This window comes from Mesoplodon densirostris, chromosome 9 (genome assembly GCF_025265405.1).
Source record: "Mesoplodon densirostris isolate mMesDen1 chromosome 9, mMesDen1 primary haplotype, whole genome shotgun sequence".
In the NCBI taxonomy this organism is placed as follows: domain Eukaryota; kingdom Metazoa; phylum Chordata; class Mammalia; order Artiodactyla; family Ziphiidae; genus Mesoplodon; species Mesoplodon densirostris.
The window spans coordinates 13,620,331-13,635,463 of record NC_082669.1 but is presented as its reverse complement, the minus strand read 5'-3'; the positions used below and the strand labels follow the sequence as shown (position 1 = coordinate 13,635,463).

The 15,133-nt window shown below is 36.7% G+C and overlaps 1 protein-coding gene across 1 annotated transcript in view; it reads right to left on the bottom strand.

Moving 5' to 3' along the window:
• MAGI2 (membrane associated guanylate kinase, WW and PDZ domain containing 2) overlaps window positions 1–15,133 on the bottom strand; it is a 1,346,582-nt gene that overhangs the window by 520,012 nt on the left and 811,437 nt on the right. The window contains exon 4 of the mRNA XM_060107590.1: window positions 4,866–5,081. Within this exon, the coding sequence (XP_059963573.1) occupies window positions 4,866–5,081 (216 nt within the window). The remainder of the gene's footprint in view (window positions 1–4,865; window positions 5,082–15,133) is intronic.

Sequence of the window (15,133 nt, the reverse complement as noted above, 5' to 3'; positions counted from 1 at the left end):
AATTCAGAGATGAACAGTCTCAACTTTTCACTACGAGAGTAAACAAGTGATTTCCAGAGAACATAAAAATTTTGATTGAATTGTGAATAAAAGAATAGCAGGTTCAAATGTGGAAAAGGCTTGTCAGACAGGTGAAGGTGTTTTATGTGTATGGGAATGCAGATGAGAGAAGAGAGTTGGGGAATAATGGGAACCAAAGATAACAGAGGTGTTGCAGTCAAGTGTGAGAGGACCTGGCAGTTGCCCAAAGAGTTTGAAGCAGTAGAAATAGAAATTCATCCAAGTTTTGAGAAGGATAGTTATGTGACCAAATGCTGGTTCAAGAACCTTTTAATTGATGGAAGAGTAACAGGGAATTTGACAGGAATGGAGCCTGGAGGATGGAGGTCAGTTAGGGGACTGTGGTCCACAAATGAGGGGATGAGGGAGTGATGTAGGATGGGGCAGTGACATTAGGGAGGAAGAGATAAAAGCTAAAGGTACAGTGATCTTTTATACCTAATAATGTATATCCAGCCTGGGGGGAGAAAAGCATCAAACTCTGAGCTACCTGGGTAAAAAGCAGAATTAGAGAAATCCAGTAAGGGACTCTGTAAGTTGGTTTGTTTGTTTGTTTTATGGGAGAAGAGTTTAAGTGGAATGTTGCATTTAAGTTGCTGAAGAAATGCTTGGGGTGGGCGCAGTCCAGTGGGCAGTAGTTAGAAATATGGCCCTGGAACACAGGAGAGAATGAAGGTTGCAGGTAAATCTACAGTATTTGAAGCCACAGGGCTGGATATCACCTCTAACAAGTTAAAGATGTCTGAACATAAGGTGAGGTTGATGTCAAAGGGAAGGTTTCCTGAGCATATGAATTTTAAATATCAGTTTAAAGGCAAATTCTCTAAGATGATGTAAGGATATATCATCCTTGCAAGAATTAGAGCTAATATCACTTCTATGAACCCCGTGAAGGACAAATGTAATGGAATACAATGTAGATGAAATACACTGCACTGCAGGATTGTGATTTACCTTACGGAGGTCAGAAGTCTCTTTGTCCTCAGCATAGTTAACAACCCAGGGAAATATGGTGGAAAAGGATGAGCTCAGGTTTTCCTGGGTCCAGATTTTAACTCTGCTACCATTATTTTAGTTAAGTACCTTAAGGTAAATTTCAGCATATCATTTGCTGAGCAAATATACTGTGATTATGGGACCAGAGATAATATATGTCCTATATGCCTAGCACACTGTATGCATTCATTAAAGGGATGCTGCCATTATTTATTTTTATTGTAATTTTTGTTATTTACAATGATAAAACTACATTTCTAAGGGTAGAACTACACTAATTTCCATCACCAAAGTGACGTATATCAGAGAAAGAAACATTTCTGTAATGTAATTTTGAGTAAAAAGAGAGAACCTAGAATAAAATATATTCGTTGATAACATTAGTAGAACTCCATGGAGAAATTACTTATTTATAAGTGATCACTGACTTTACATAGATATGGTCTGAAAGAAAAAGAAATACATAATTCTATAAACTATAGTTCAAAGGAGAAAAAGATAAAGAAAATGAGTAATGGGTAAATTGAGGACTCTAAAACCTTCATTTACATAGAGAAAATAGTTCATTTTGGTAAAGTATATAAGGAGTTAAAGACTGGTAGGTTTGGTACTTATACACATACAGAATATTATAAAAAACTAGGAATCTTTTATATCCACAGAAGGAAATAAGTTCACTTGCACATGATTTCCAGAAATGAAAGAAATAAGAAGCCTTTGGTAGGTAAAAATTTATAATTCCGTGTTTAAAGATGTCCAAGTAAAATAGTGGTCATGTGTCTACAAATCGCTAAGAAATATATTTATGTTTCTATTTGGTGATATAAGTCTCAGGAGAGTAAAGCAACTGAGATCATGGGTTCTGGATCCAGATATCCTATGTAATATTTCCTATTTCCAGTTACTGGACAAATTATTTAACTGTAGTGTACCTCAGTGTCCTCATCTGTAAAACAGTACCTAACTAATAGGTCTGATAGGAGAATTAAATGAACTAATACACATAATGAGGTTAAGGAGTTCCTAGCACATGGTAAGATCCAAAAGAAGTTAATTATTTAATATTGTTTATTATCATTATCATCAATATTACTTGGAATGGAATGAAATTACCTCAGTAAGCTTTTCTCCCTTTCCAAATGTGCCTCACTATATTATTTATGCTCTAAACTGATGTCTGATATTACTTATTATTACAGGCTCTTATAGGACAGTGTTAACTAAAATTTAAGCAACAATTTTGTCAATATTGTTTGAAGTGTCCTGTATCCAACAAACGTATATGAGAAGAAGACAAAGGCAGGACAAAGACCCTGTGCTAGAAAAAATGTGATGAGGTTTAAATGGTGAAGAGATGGATACATGTATATAAGGGGGGGGGCAAAGAAAAAGTTTTATCCTAAAGTTTCTCTTGGATAAACATAAAGAAAAACAATGACATTTCTAAAATGGGGCTCGTCAGAAGATTTCTAGTAAAGGATGATGGACCAATTTTCTGGTTTGGGGCTGTTTCCTCCATCTTTGAACACTGGGTGAAGAGATGCCTAATTTATACATCTCTCATGTCCCATAATAAGAAAGAAAAAGTAGCATAAGAACACTTGCCAAACCAGGCTCACAAAACCACGTTTGTGGCATCTGTTGACTATCCAGATACCCCAAAGCTGTCCTGCACAGTTGTTCTCTATCATTGTCAGCCTCAGAAGTCCAGAGACAGTCACATGGCTAGGGCTGGTAAAGAAGAGTTCAAACCAGTCCATTTTCCCTGGAGCCTTAAAAACTTCCTAGACATAAAAATACCCCATTCTTCATGTCTAAGGTATGAATAGAAGGGAATGGAGCTTTCCAGATTCACTGTGCCCCCCCAGTTAAACAAATTTCTAGTTTAAGAATCTGTTGGTCAAGAATGCTTCATTTGGGGCTTCCCTGGTGGCGCAGTGGTTGAGAGTCCGCCTGCCGATGCAGGGGACACGGGTTCGTGCCCCGGTCCGGGAAGATCCCACATGCCGCGGAGCGGCTGGGCCAGTGAGCCATGGCCGCTGAGCCTGCACATCCGGAGCCTGTGCTCCACAACGGGAGAGGCCACAACAGTGAGAGGCCCGCGTACCGCAAAAAAAAAAAAAAAAAAAAAAAAGAATGCTTCATTTGATTTGCCCTATACAGAGTAGAAATGAAATACAAATCAATTATTTGGGCCTAACCAAGGCCATATATTTTACATTTTTAACTATAAGGTGTTAACCAGTAAGAAATTCTATAACTGCTCTTTGACACCCAACTTCGACTTCTTTTGTGATTACTTGCTTCCATTTAGCTGAATTGTTTTGCTTCTCACATAAAAGATCAACTAAGAAAACGATGTCCTATCAACTTAATTTAAATCCATTACATGATGAAAAGTAAATATTTTGACAGAGACATTTCAGAATCAAAAAAGAGAAGGTATCTAATTGCTTGAAAATTACCAGATCATATTACAGTAAACAAGTTACATTATGCACCCATAGTGATTTTTAGCATTTGTACCCAGAAATCAATGACTGCTAGGGTCAGAGAATAAGTTCTTAACCAATATATTAATGGAGGAAGTTACCCTCCTCTGAGTAACCAAGAGGAAACCACTTTTTAAGGTTTTACACCTTGATTGACACATACTGAATTTTGGTCTCCTTATGTTTAATGAAGAACATTTTTACAGGTATTATGGAAAAGGAAGGTAAAAAAAATAGGCTTATGAAGCTTTTCTTTGATAAAAATAATTGGGTATGAAAATTCAAACATTATGTCACTATAGAAGCAGTACAGTAATAAGTAAAAGTACAGACATCAAACTAGTTGTAGGAAATATCTTAAGAATAATATGTATGCAAGGTACATGTGTTAATGTTTTTTCAACAGTTTTAACACAGCCCTTTGATTTTCAATGCCCATTAAAATAATGATATGTCATTATTAAACAATACCTAAAACAAAACTTTGGAAACTTATTCCAAGATTATAGGCAAAGAGAATGCCATAGTTTAGTTTGGGTAACATTTAATTATGAATAAGATTATTTAAAAAATCTATCTTATAAATAAAAATTTTGGCACTACATTAGTAAGTATAAGAAAATTGCAAATCCATACCTTGCAAAAACACACTTTATATCTGTCTAATACTTTTTTTATATATGTGATATGACAGATAATAAATTAAAGGGATAACAAGTCTTTCCCTTGTTCAAGGGTAATTGCCTTCACAGTGTCACTTGTGAAGATGCTTTCTACAAATTGTCAGACTAGGTGGTAAGGATGGGGGGATAAATACATGGGCATTATGTAGCTGTGGTTACTCTGTGGACTGTATTCATTGACGCCATTAACTAAATAACATGACACAAACTCTATTCACAGAGCTGAAAGTATATAGTAAGATTTCTAAGGATAGATTATATCTAATATTAATTAACAAAAATTTTGCAGTGTCACACAATCATATTCATGACTTGTAACACCTTCTAAGATATAAACCACTCACTATATTGCCATTAATATTGTATAAGTGAAACCAGATACTGAAGAAGTTGAATGGATTCCTTGATATGTCAAAATTAAAACTAATAAATTGGATACAAGAATCATGTCCTTTCCTTTTGATATCATAATCTTGTCTCCCTGAAGATAACTACAATCATTACACACACACACACACACACACACCTGAACATATATATGTGAAAAAAATATACATTTGAACACAGGGATATAGTCTATATTCAGCTACATCTAGAAGAGCTGATGAACCTATAACAAATGTAAAAGACTAACCTGGTGTTACTACTACTCCATTTCCATTGACCACAGGCCTCTCTTCCTCTTCCTCCTCAGGAGGCTCTATGCTTGCTTTCTCCATGTTGCTTACTGATTTATTCCTTTTTCGTTTTCCTTCAGTGCTTGGAGTGGCTCCAGGAAGTATCTGGTCTGTTACATTTAGTAACAATGGTGCTGGTTCTGCTGGAGGCTTTGGGGTACCGTAGTAATTGTCTGCAAATGATACAAAACATATAAAGTTAAATATTTCTCCTACTGGTGTGCATAATTTGTAAAGAATGGAAATTTTATTAACAAATGTGTATCCTAGTTTATACATATATATGTATTTTATATATACATACATATATATCATTTTATATCCTTTTATGTTTTTATATAGGTGTTTATTTGTTGCTTCTATTGTATTGGGCTTTAATGCTTAAACAAAGATACAGATCTGTCTTCATTTCACCTTAGTGCCAAAGCAAAATATAGTCTTAGCTATTAGTTTCATATGACACATAGCAATTTCAAATTAGTCAAAAATTTTTTATAACAAGCCTTGATTATAATCTTTTAAAAAATAATTATGTCTGAATAAGAGTATGGGTAACTTATTTTTTAAGCAAATCTTATAATGTTCTGGAAAGGCAAAGCACATTGTGCTTTTCTCCAGCTTTCAAAGGGCTCTGGCTGCTGTCCTTGATGTGCACAGCACCCTGCCTAGAGCTGGATCTCCACGCCAGGTTAGTGGTTCCCATGACTTCCAACAGTGGGCCTGCTGCTCTAACCATTCTTCAGATTACCACAGCTCTTTTTCCCACAGCTCCATGATCTGAGCTCCAGAAACATTTGTTTCCCCCATCAGTCTGTGAGACTTCTAAAAGAGGAGACTAATTCCTATTTATCTCTGTCATAAGAGCCTGGCAAACAGTAACATGGAATATATGCTTACTATGTGAACATCTTTGTATATTCAAAGCAAATTACTTTTATGAAAAAAATACTTTAAATTTTTGATTGGTAAACGGCACAGTGGTGTTTTTAAAAAATCAATGTTATGCTTTGAGCATCAACTTCAAACCCACATTGGTGTTTTCAGTTAATTGAATAATTTATGCACGTATTTGCTCACTCATTCATTAAAATCTTTATTTAGTACTGACTGTGCACCCAAGCACTCCAGTAAACGTCTGAGAGAAAATGATGACTATAATACAATCCTTGTCTTCCAGATGCTCAACGGTTTAGTGTGGAAGACAGGCACATTTGACATTAAGCAGATAAGCATTAAAACAGGAAATAGGATTAAGCACTCAATCAAGGAGGCATAGAGGGGGAACCACATCTCATTATCTGCAGAGGCCACTGAAGGCAACTGGGAAAACAGTGTGCAGTGAAAGAAACCAACCCTTAAGTAGCAGTTATGGGGTCTAGATTTGGATTTTCTATATAACTACAATTCAAGCAAGTTATTTGCTCAGTAAGGCTCAATTTCTTCATCTATAAATTGGAATGGCAGTACTTGTTACAATCACCTGCATTCTGGGTTGCAAACAACCAAAATATACTCTAGTTAAATTAAAGATGATAAGGATATGCTGAAAAGGTATGAGATGGCTAGTTGAGGGAAGAGGCTGGAAACCCTTGGGGAAAATGGCCGGAAACAAAGGAGTCCAGTGTGGACACCCAAGCTGCGTCTGCTGGCCCTGGACTCTGAAAGCCTAGCAGGTTCCACTACCACAGGCCATAGAATCACAATACTTCTTATCTAATAAACATAATATAAAACTAGTAAATAGTCCTGCATGTCCCGATAAATAATATAATTTTAAGTAGTGTTCTGAGATCTTCAGTGATTTTTTTTAAAATTGGAGTAAAATTGCTTTACAATGTTGTGTTACTTTCTGCTGTACAATGAAGTGAATCAGCTACATGTATACCCATATCCCCTCCCTCTTGGACCTTCCTCCCACCCCACCTCCATCCCACCCATCTAGGTCGTCACAGAGCACCCAGGTGAGCTCCCTATGCTATATAGCAGGTTGCCACTAGCTATCTGCTTTACACATGGTAGTGTATTTATGTCAAACCTAATCTCCCAACTCATCCCACCCTCCCATTCCCCCGTGTCCACACGTCCATTCTCTATGCCTACGTCTCTATTCCTGCCCGACAAATAGGTTCATCTGTACCATTTTTCTGGATTCCACATATATGCATTAATATATGATATTTGTTTTTCTCCTTCTGGCTTACTTCACTCTGTATGACAGACTCTAGGTCCATCCACATCTCTACAAATGACCCAATTTCGTTCCTTTTTATGGCTGAGTAATATTCCATTGTATATATGTACCATATCTTCTTTATCCATTCATCTATCATTGGACACTTACGTTGTTTCCATGTCCTGGCTATTGTAAATAGTGCTGCAATGAACATTGCGGTACATGACTCTTTTTGAATTATGGTTTTCTCAGGGTATATGCCCAGGAGTGGGATTGCGGGGTCGTATGGTAGTTCTATTTTTAGTTTTTTAAGGAACCTCCATACTGTTGTCCATAGTGGCTGTATCAATTTACATTCCCACTAACAGTCCAAGAGAGGGTGTGGAGAAAAGGGAACCCTTTTCAGTGCTTTTAAGTATATGTAGTACTAAGAAAAATGAATCACACTTCAGGGCTTTTTTTTTTTTTTCCAATTTGTCTTTTAGTGTTTAAATCTCCCTGAGGTAGAAAAATAACCTTTTACTAATTAGAAATAAATGCGTAGCTCAGGCTAAAAATAAATATTAAGTAACAGGTCTGGTTGAATTTACATTCCTAAATAATTACTCCTATTGAATGAGATGTGATTATAAATTATACAGCAATATTCTATTTCTATAATTTGATTTATGAAATTAATAGTTTAGACTAAATTTTAGATGTAAAAGAGTACAAATCACTAGTTAAGACATTAAGATTATCTTTATTAGCAATAATAATAGCAATTTAAAAGAGGCACAGAAATAACCCATGTAGTTACTATACTTGAGAAATGTAATTCATGGAGAATAGGCTTTTACCTTAAATCAAATGCATAGAACAAAGAAACCAGAAATACCTAAAAGAAGTTGAAAAATCAGCCAGATGGTCAGGTAGCTAAGTCGCTGAAATGATTTCCTGATGTTTAAATATATACAAATCAATATATTAAGGATAAAATGTGCCTTTTAGGTAACATACCAGCATGTTTTCAAAAAACAAACATCAAGGGTCTCCCTGGTGGCGCAGTGGTTGAGAGTCCGCCTGCCGATGCTGGGGACGCGGGTTCGTGCCCCGATCCCGGAGGATCCCACATGCCGCGGAGCGGCTGGGCCCGCGAGCCATGGCCGCGGGGCCTGTGTGTCCGGAGCCTGTGCTCCGCAACGGGAGAGGCCACAGCAGTGAGAGGCCCGCGTACAGCAAAAAAAAAAACAAAACAAAAAAAAACCAAAAAAACAAACAAACAAACATCAAAACTTTTAAAAAATATAATTTGGAAAAACTGTCCCATTAAGAATGAAGTGCCTCTATGCAGAGTGCCAGGATTTAGAGAATCTAAAATCCAAAATACCACAACAATATGGTATATGTTTAACAGCACAGATCGTGGTGAGATAAACCTGACTTTGCATCCTGTCTCCCCCAATCTGGCTGCCTCTCTATATCCTTGAATTGATTTAGTTAACGTGGGACTGTGGGGCTATAAGATGACTACAGTCACAAAAGTACAGTCACAAATACAACAACTACTACTATTATTACTATCATCACCACCAAAATGTAGTGAGCTGGACACTGTAAATGACATTTTACTTCTGAGCGCTTGTATCTGATGGGGATTAGAACGAAGTCATTCTGCCTCTGCAGTTAAAAGAAAATGGGGGCTCTAAAACTACTTTCCAATATTATACATGAAGCAGGTGGAAAACCTATATCCATTTGACTTAGGAACCTCATTTCTTTTCAAAATACTATATTGCCTCTCAAGAGAAAAAAAAAAAAAAAAGTACGATGCAATTTGCAACCTGCCCGGAATTGATGCAGTCCTCTAGGACTTCATTCAAGGCCACAACCAATGAGCAGAAAAATAACACTTTCAAGAGAAAGGCAATGCTTGCTCCCAAATGATGAAGCAGGTACATTTTAGGTGATTTTTTTTCCCTCTTCTCTTCCAAAACTAAGTGGGTGTGTATGTGTGTGTGTGTTTGGGGAGATGGGGTAGGGATTATAGGCTTTCTTAGCCCACTTGTTACTGACTATATTTGTATTTGTAAAGTGTGGTGTATTCATTAGCACTTTCATGTAAGTTTAATACAAAATTTCACTAACTTAGTTGTTGAATATGATGACAAAATGGAAATGATACATAACACTGTTCACTTAATTGTATCACAATTAGGATAATCTATAAATTAACATAGTTTAGTTTTGAATCAATGCTTGGAAAATAAAAGAGACAATTATTTGAGAAAGCTGATTTAACTTGATTTATTCTTCAGCTTTTTAAGTACTTAAAAGAATGGCTATCTTTTTCATAAAGATATAGTTATGAAAGAGTGAAACAGGGTGACTGTAGTCATTTCTTACATTATAAATATGAAAAGGCTTTCCAGAAATTTGAATAAAAAGAGTAGTTTATAAAAATGTCAATAATTGGTTTCATAATAATAAAAACATTTACTAAATGACCATTTACACTGAACACTGTTATATTAATTTCCTGCAAGGGGAGAGAGACTAAAACAGACTACATTGTTATGAGCTAACCTCCCTAGAAAATACTTGGAAAATCTAATCCATTACGCACTTTTACGCAGACCTTTCCTAAGTCATCCAGAAGAGATGAAAAGAGCTTTTTTTTTTTCTAAAAGAGCTTTTTAAAATAACTTTTTGTGTACTATACTTGAAGGCTATCACAGAATTACTCCTTTGCTTTCTCTATGCTTGTTAGACCAAATAATCTTTTCAAAAAGTCTTAGTCTAAGTTTTTTAAACAATGTTTTTGTCTTTTTTCTGACCCTTCCCAGGTTTTTTTTTTCCCCACACTGATTTTAATGGTGAGGCCAAGGGGAAAAAAGGAAGAGAAAATGATTTCAATAAATTATAAACTGTTCCCTTATTTATATAAGGGAATAGATACCAAAATAGTATTTGCTGAGATGCACCATATTCTTTATGCTTGTAAGTTCTGATATTATGACAAGAAGTAGGAAAGACACTAAAAACTAATTTTAGGTATGAGGAAATGTGAAAGTGCTAGTAACAAGCTGAAATACTTTGAAATGCTTTTACTTATTTCCAACACCTTTTCTCTTTAAACTAGATCATGATAGAAACATGTGACTTGTTATTTAGTTCATTTGGCTTTTTAAGTAGTAGACCCAGTTGTTGACTCTGTTGTTTCAGTCCTTTGGGTGTATAATAATAACATGTGTAGGTTTTACATCAAATAATCATATATCATTCCACATGGCACCCAAGTGCAGATGGATTTTAGAAAGGTACTATTCTTGTCTTCAAGATACGTCACAGATTAAGGTCTTGACCCCCATTCCTCCCCCAATATTCTCAGTGCTTTTATTCCCATTTTGGTAACAGAAAGAATCAATTTTGGATAATGATTTAGTGGAAGAGATATGACTGCCTATAGGTACTTTGGGACATGCATACAACACAGCCCATCACTTAGATCCCCAGACAGCTTAAGAATATGTCCTTGTGTTGGAAAGAATGTGTGGCAAAATTTAAGAGGTTGAAAATCTCATCATTTGTTTTTTTACTGTTTTATAAATGGAGCAAATAGGTTGATACTTGGCCTCCTAATGGCACCAGCATAAACTGACTCTGACATAAATGGAGAGGAGAGATTTGGAGTTCCAGGTCCGCACATAATTAATTTATGTTAGAAAACCTGACAGATCATAAGTAAATAATTATTTTTATTACATCAGAGATTTAGATCTGTATTAATAGAAACAGATAAATCATGAGAGGTTTCTAAATTTAAATTTTAAGACCTGTTAACATATTACACAAGGGATAGTAATGACTGAAAATTAGTACCAAAAACCACCATAAGACAGTCTTGCCATGGCAAGAATCACAGTCATATGGCTGCAGAGTTAGTAAATTAGAAATTCTGTAAATATAAAGTTAGTAAATGTAACCTCGAAAAATATTCTACTTTTCTAAAATTACACTTCCTACCAGAAAATAAGACTCAAAGTCCCACTCTAGAATGATTTCGTCAACTGATTTTTGAAGTTATTTTTGTAAGCAGCTCTGATACTTAAATTTGATCTGCCCCTAAAAGGTATCATTTCCTCATCGTGTCATATATAGTTAGTAGCTTGAAACCAAAGTGCAAAAAAAAAACTCTGACCTCAAAAGATGATGTATTTTCCTTTTGTGGTGAAAAGCATTCATCTCACATGTGATAGAAATAGAAAAAAACATTCCAATGGTATTTTGTCACTGATACCTGTGCTAAACAGTAAATTGCTGAATTTTTGAAAATTCAAAGTTAAATGTGACTTTCAAAATGTGGATAATTGTGCAAACAATGTGAAAATTTATGTTTTTTCACATGCAAAAGTGAATTATTCTGCAACAACCCCTACCTAAGAATTTCAAGTTTATTTTAAATTAATGAATGCTGGTTTAATAATATGATCCCCTGGTTTAATAATATGATCCCCATGCTTTCTGCATTTCACTGTCTTCAGCTGTTCATTAGTACTCTCCAGAAATCATGTAGATGGTTTAACCTAACATTTTCTGAAACTTGTTTTCAAGTTCTCATTGAGTTTCTTGTGTTCCTGACCCAATTTTCATTTATACATGTTAGCCAATGTTGACAGACACAGGACAAATCTTTTGTTTTCGGTTTTTTTTTTTTTTTTTTTTGCGGTACGCGGGCCTCTCATGGTTGTGGCCTCTCCCGTTGCAGAGCACAGGCTCCCGACGCGCAGGCTCAGTGGCCATGGCTCACGGGCCCAGCCGCTCCGCGGCATGTGGGATCTTCCCGGACTGGGACACGAACCTGTGTCCCCTGCATCGGCAGGCAGACTCTCAACCACTGCACCACCAGGGAAGCCCCGGAAGTGAAATTTTGACCAATTTTTAAATGGGCATTTGTGCAAAGCTCAGTGGATTCCTGTGATAGACATCTTGATTAAATTTATTTCTTCAAAAATTGATAAAGGAAATTGAACCTTTCCAGGACAGTATTATTTTTCTCACACAGCATTTATGGCTTGCCGTATAACTTCCTTCTCTCAATGGTGCTATTAACTGTGATACTATAAAGTTACTAAGAAATTAGGAGACCTCTAAGGCTTTCTTTTGTCACTGTCTTGCAAATACAATATCTAGCGAAATTCTGATTAATCTTTATTTGATTATTCGTTAATGACTAAAGAAATTTGCCAAATATCTCATTCTCAGTTGCTAACAGAAGTCAGAAAAATTTTACTTCTACTTGGAAAATATGTTTGCTGGATGTTTCCGAGCATGCATAGGAAAGAGTCCAGCAAATATTCAGAGGATCTGGGTCCTAACCAAAGTTCTACCCCTAACTTCCTAAAAGACCTTGGATTAGACATTAAGCTCCTCTGAATTTTAGTTTCCTCATTTCTGAAATGACAGAATTGGGTCATAGTTCTAAAGTACTTACCTCCAAAATTCTGCAAATTTTTAAAGGATGTAATGACAACAGGTTATATTTCCTTGCCATCGTATCAGAAAGTCTTAAATCGACAATGAGTAGAGAATGACAATAAATTGTAGCCAACAATTTCAATTACTTGAGAGCCTGGACTCATTTGTTTTCTTGACACAAACATGTTGAACTGTCATGTTACTCTCTCTTTATATTTCTTTGCACATTCCCTTCTGGGTAAATGGCTGTGGTTACAGAGTACTTCTATTTTTGTTCCAAGCCTTTCATTTGCATCCATCCCTGTTGGTGAATTAGAAAGCCCCTAAGTAGATCCCTCATAGCATGTGAACTCTAATTATTTTGTGGAAGGCCATATGTGAAGTATTTCAACTCTATATTTTAGTCCATGAGATATTTTTTAAATTTATGACTTTTTTAAGAGTCGACATTTTCATTGTGACCTGTGAGACACAAACATATATCCTAGATGTTAGAGTATAGTTAAAGTTAGCAGCGGTGTAGAAGTAGAACCAATTTATGAGTCAGGAAAACAATGAACAACGCAAAAAGTTAAAGAAAATAAGAGTTTTGGGTATTTAACTCTAAGGCTTTGTCTGTGTAACTGTAACAAGTCTTTTTTTTCTTTCTGAATCAATGTACTCACAGCCTATGAAAATCAACCTGTGACAAAGACAATTCTGTCAGAACTACTGGCAGTTTATATTTAAAAGTCCAGAAACCAACCGCTAAATCTTTTAAGATGTATTTTTTATTGAGGTACACCTCCCACAGTCCTCACATTTTTACATTATAATTTTGCCTTTCACACTATCTTTCTCATTGTGTAGTAAATTTGAAAGTATCAGAAACAGAAGTTTATCATAGAAAAATTGTGGCATTAATGAAGGAAAAGTAGAGGGAGAAATGTGTGGAAAAAAGATCAGAAAAGAAATGGAAAGTAAGAAGAAAAATAAAGAGCAGGAGGAAGAGGAGAAGAAAGAATTGGAGGAAAAGGTTGAAAAGAGAGGGCTTCCCTGGTGGTGCAGTGGTTGAGAGTTCGCCTGCCGATGCAGGGGACGTGGGTTTGTGCCCTGGTCCGGGAAGATCCTACATGCCGCGGAGCGGCTGGGCCCGTGGGCTGTGGCCGCTGAGCCTGTGCGTCCGGAGCCTGTGCTTCGCAACGGGAGAGGCCACAACAATGAGAGGCCCGTGTACCGCAAAAAAAAAAAAAAAAAGGAAGAAGATGAGAAAGAGTCGGATGGGGATGAGGATGAGGAGGACTGGGATGTGCCTTTTCATGATGTTCTAACATTATTGCTGGTGACATTCTGGCCCAAAGCCATGCATATGTGCTCATCTGTCATCCCCTAATAGCTGATAATGTACTAAGCTACACTGTCCAATATGGCAGCCACTTGTTAAAACTGGCTGCTGAGGACTTGAAATGTGGCTGGTTTGAATTGAGAAGCTGTATAAGTGTAAAATCCACACTAGATTTTGAAGAAGGTACAAAACAGTAAAGCACCCCAGTTATTATTTTTATGTTGATTACATGTCAAAATGATAACGTTTAGATTGCATAACGTTTCAATTCCTCTTCTAGTTCTTGTGAGAAGAAGTAAAACTCAATACGTAGTCAGTTACTGGTAGCAGGTAATGGCATCCCTAACTAATAAGAGCTGGTGAAGGTGAGGGTTAGAGTCAATCCAAAGGTCCAGGACAGTAATAGACACTTGATGGGCAAGAGGCTCAGCCAGGAAAAGGTTTCATGGGTCACCAGGGGGGTTGAGACTCTCATAAGCTGACCTAGCCAATTATTCTGTCATTTATTTAGCTAATATTTACTGAGAGCCTACTATGTGCCAGGCATAAATTATCTCAAGGTACAATGAGGAAAAAACAAGCAAGTCCTCTTTGAGCTTACCTTCTACTGAGGAGACAGATATTAGTCAAATAATCACACAAATACTAAATTACATATTGTCAAGAACTATAAAAGTCAAGTAATGGTGGGCTTCCCTGGTGGTGCAGTGGTTGAGAGTCTGCCTGCGGATGCGGGGGAAACGGGTTCGAGCCCTGGTCTGGGAGGATCCCACATGCTGCGGGGCGGCTGGCTGGCCCCGTGAGCCACAATTACTGAGCCTGCGCGTCTGGAGCCTGTGCTCCGCAACAAGAGAGGCCGTGATAGTGATAGGCCCGCGCACCGCGATGAGGAGTGGCCCCCACTTGCCGCAACTAGAGAAAGCCCTCGCGCAGAAACGAAGACCCAATGCAGCCATAAATAAATAGATAAATAATTTTTTTAAAAAAAGTCAAGTAGTGGTGTTCTGAGAACTCTGAGAAGAGTTCAAGTTAGGCTTGTTAAGGAAAAAAAAAATGGCATATGATTAAAGACCCAGTCCCCTTCCCTCCATCTGGGCCAATATATTTCTGGGTCAATACAGATTTTTAAGAAATGCATCTGGCTTTTCTAATGATAAGAAAAAAAATATCTTTATTGTTTCTGAAACTTGTCCCAAGGACTTCTCTGAAGGTTAAATAACTGAGCTAGATGGAAGTTGATATATATGTGAATATGTGCATGTTTATGTGTG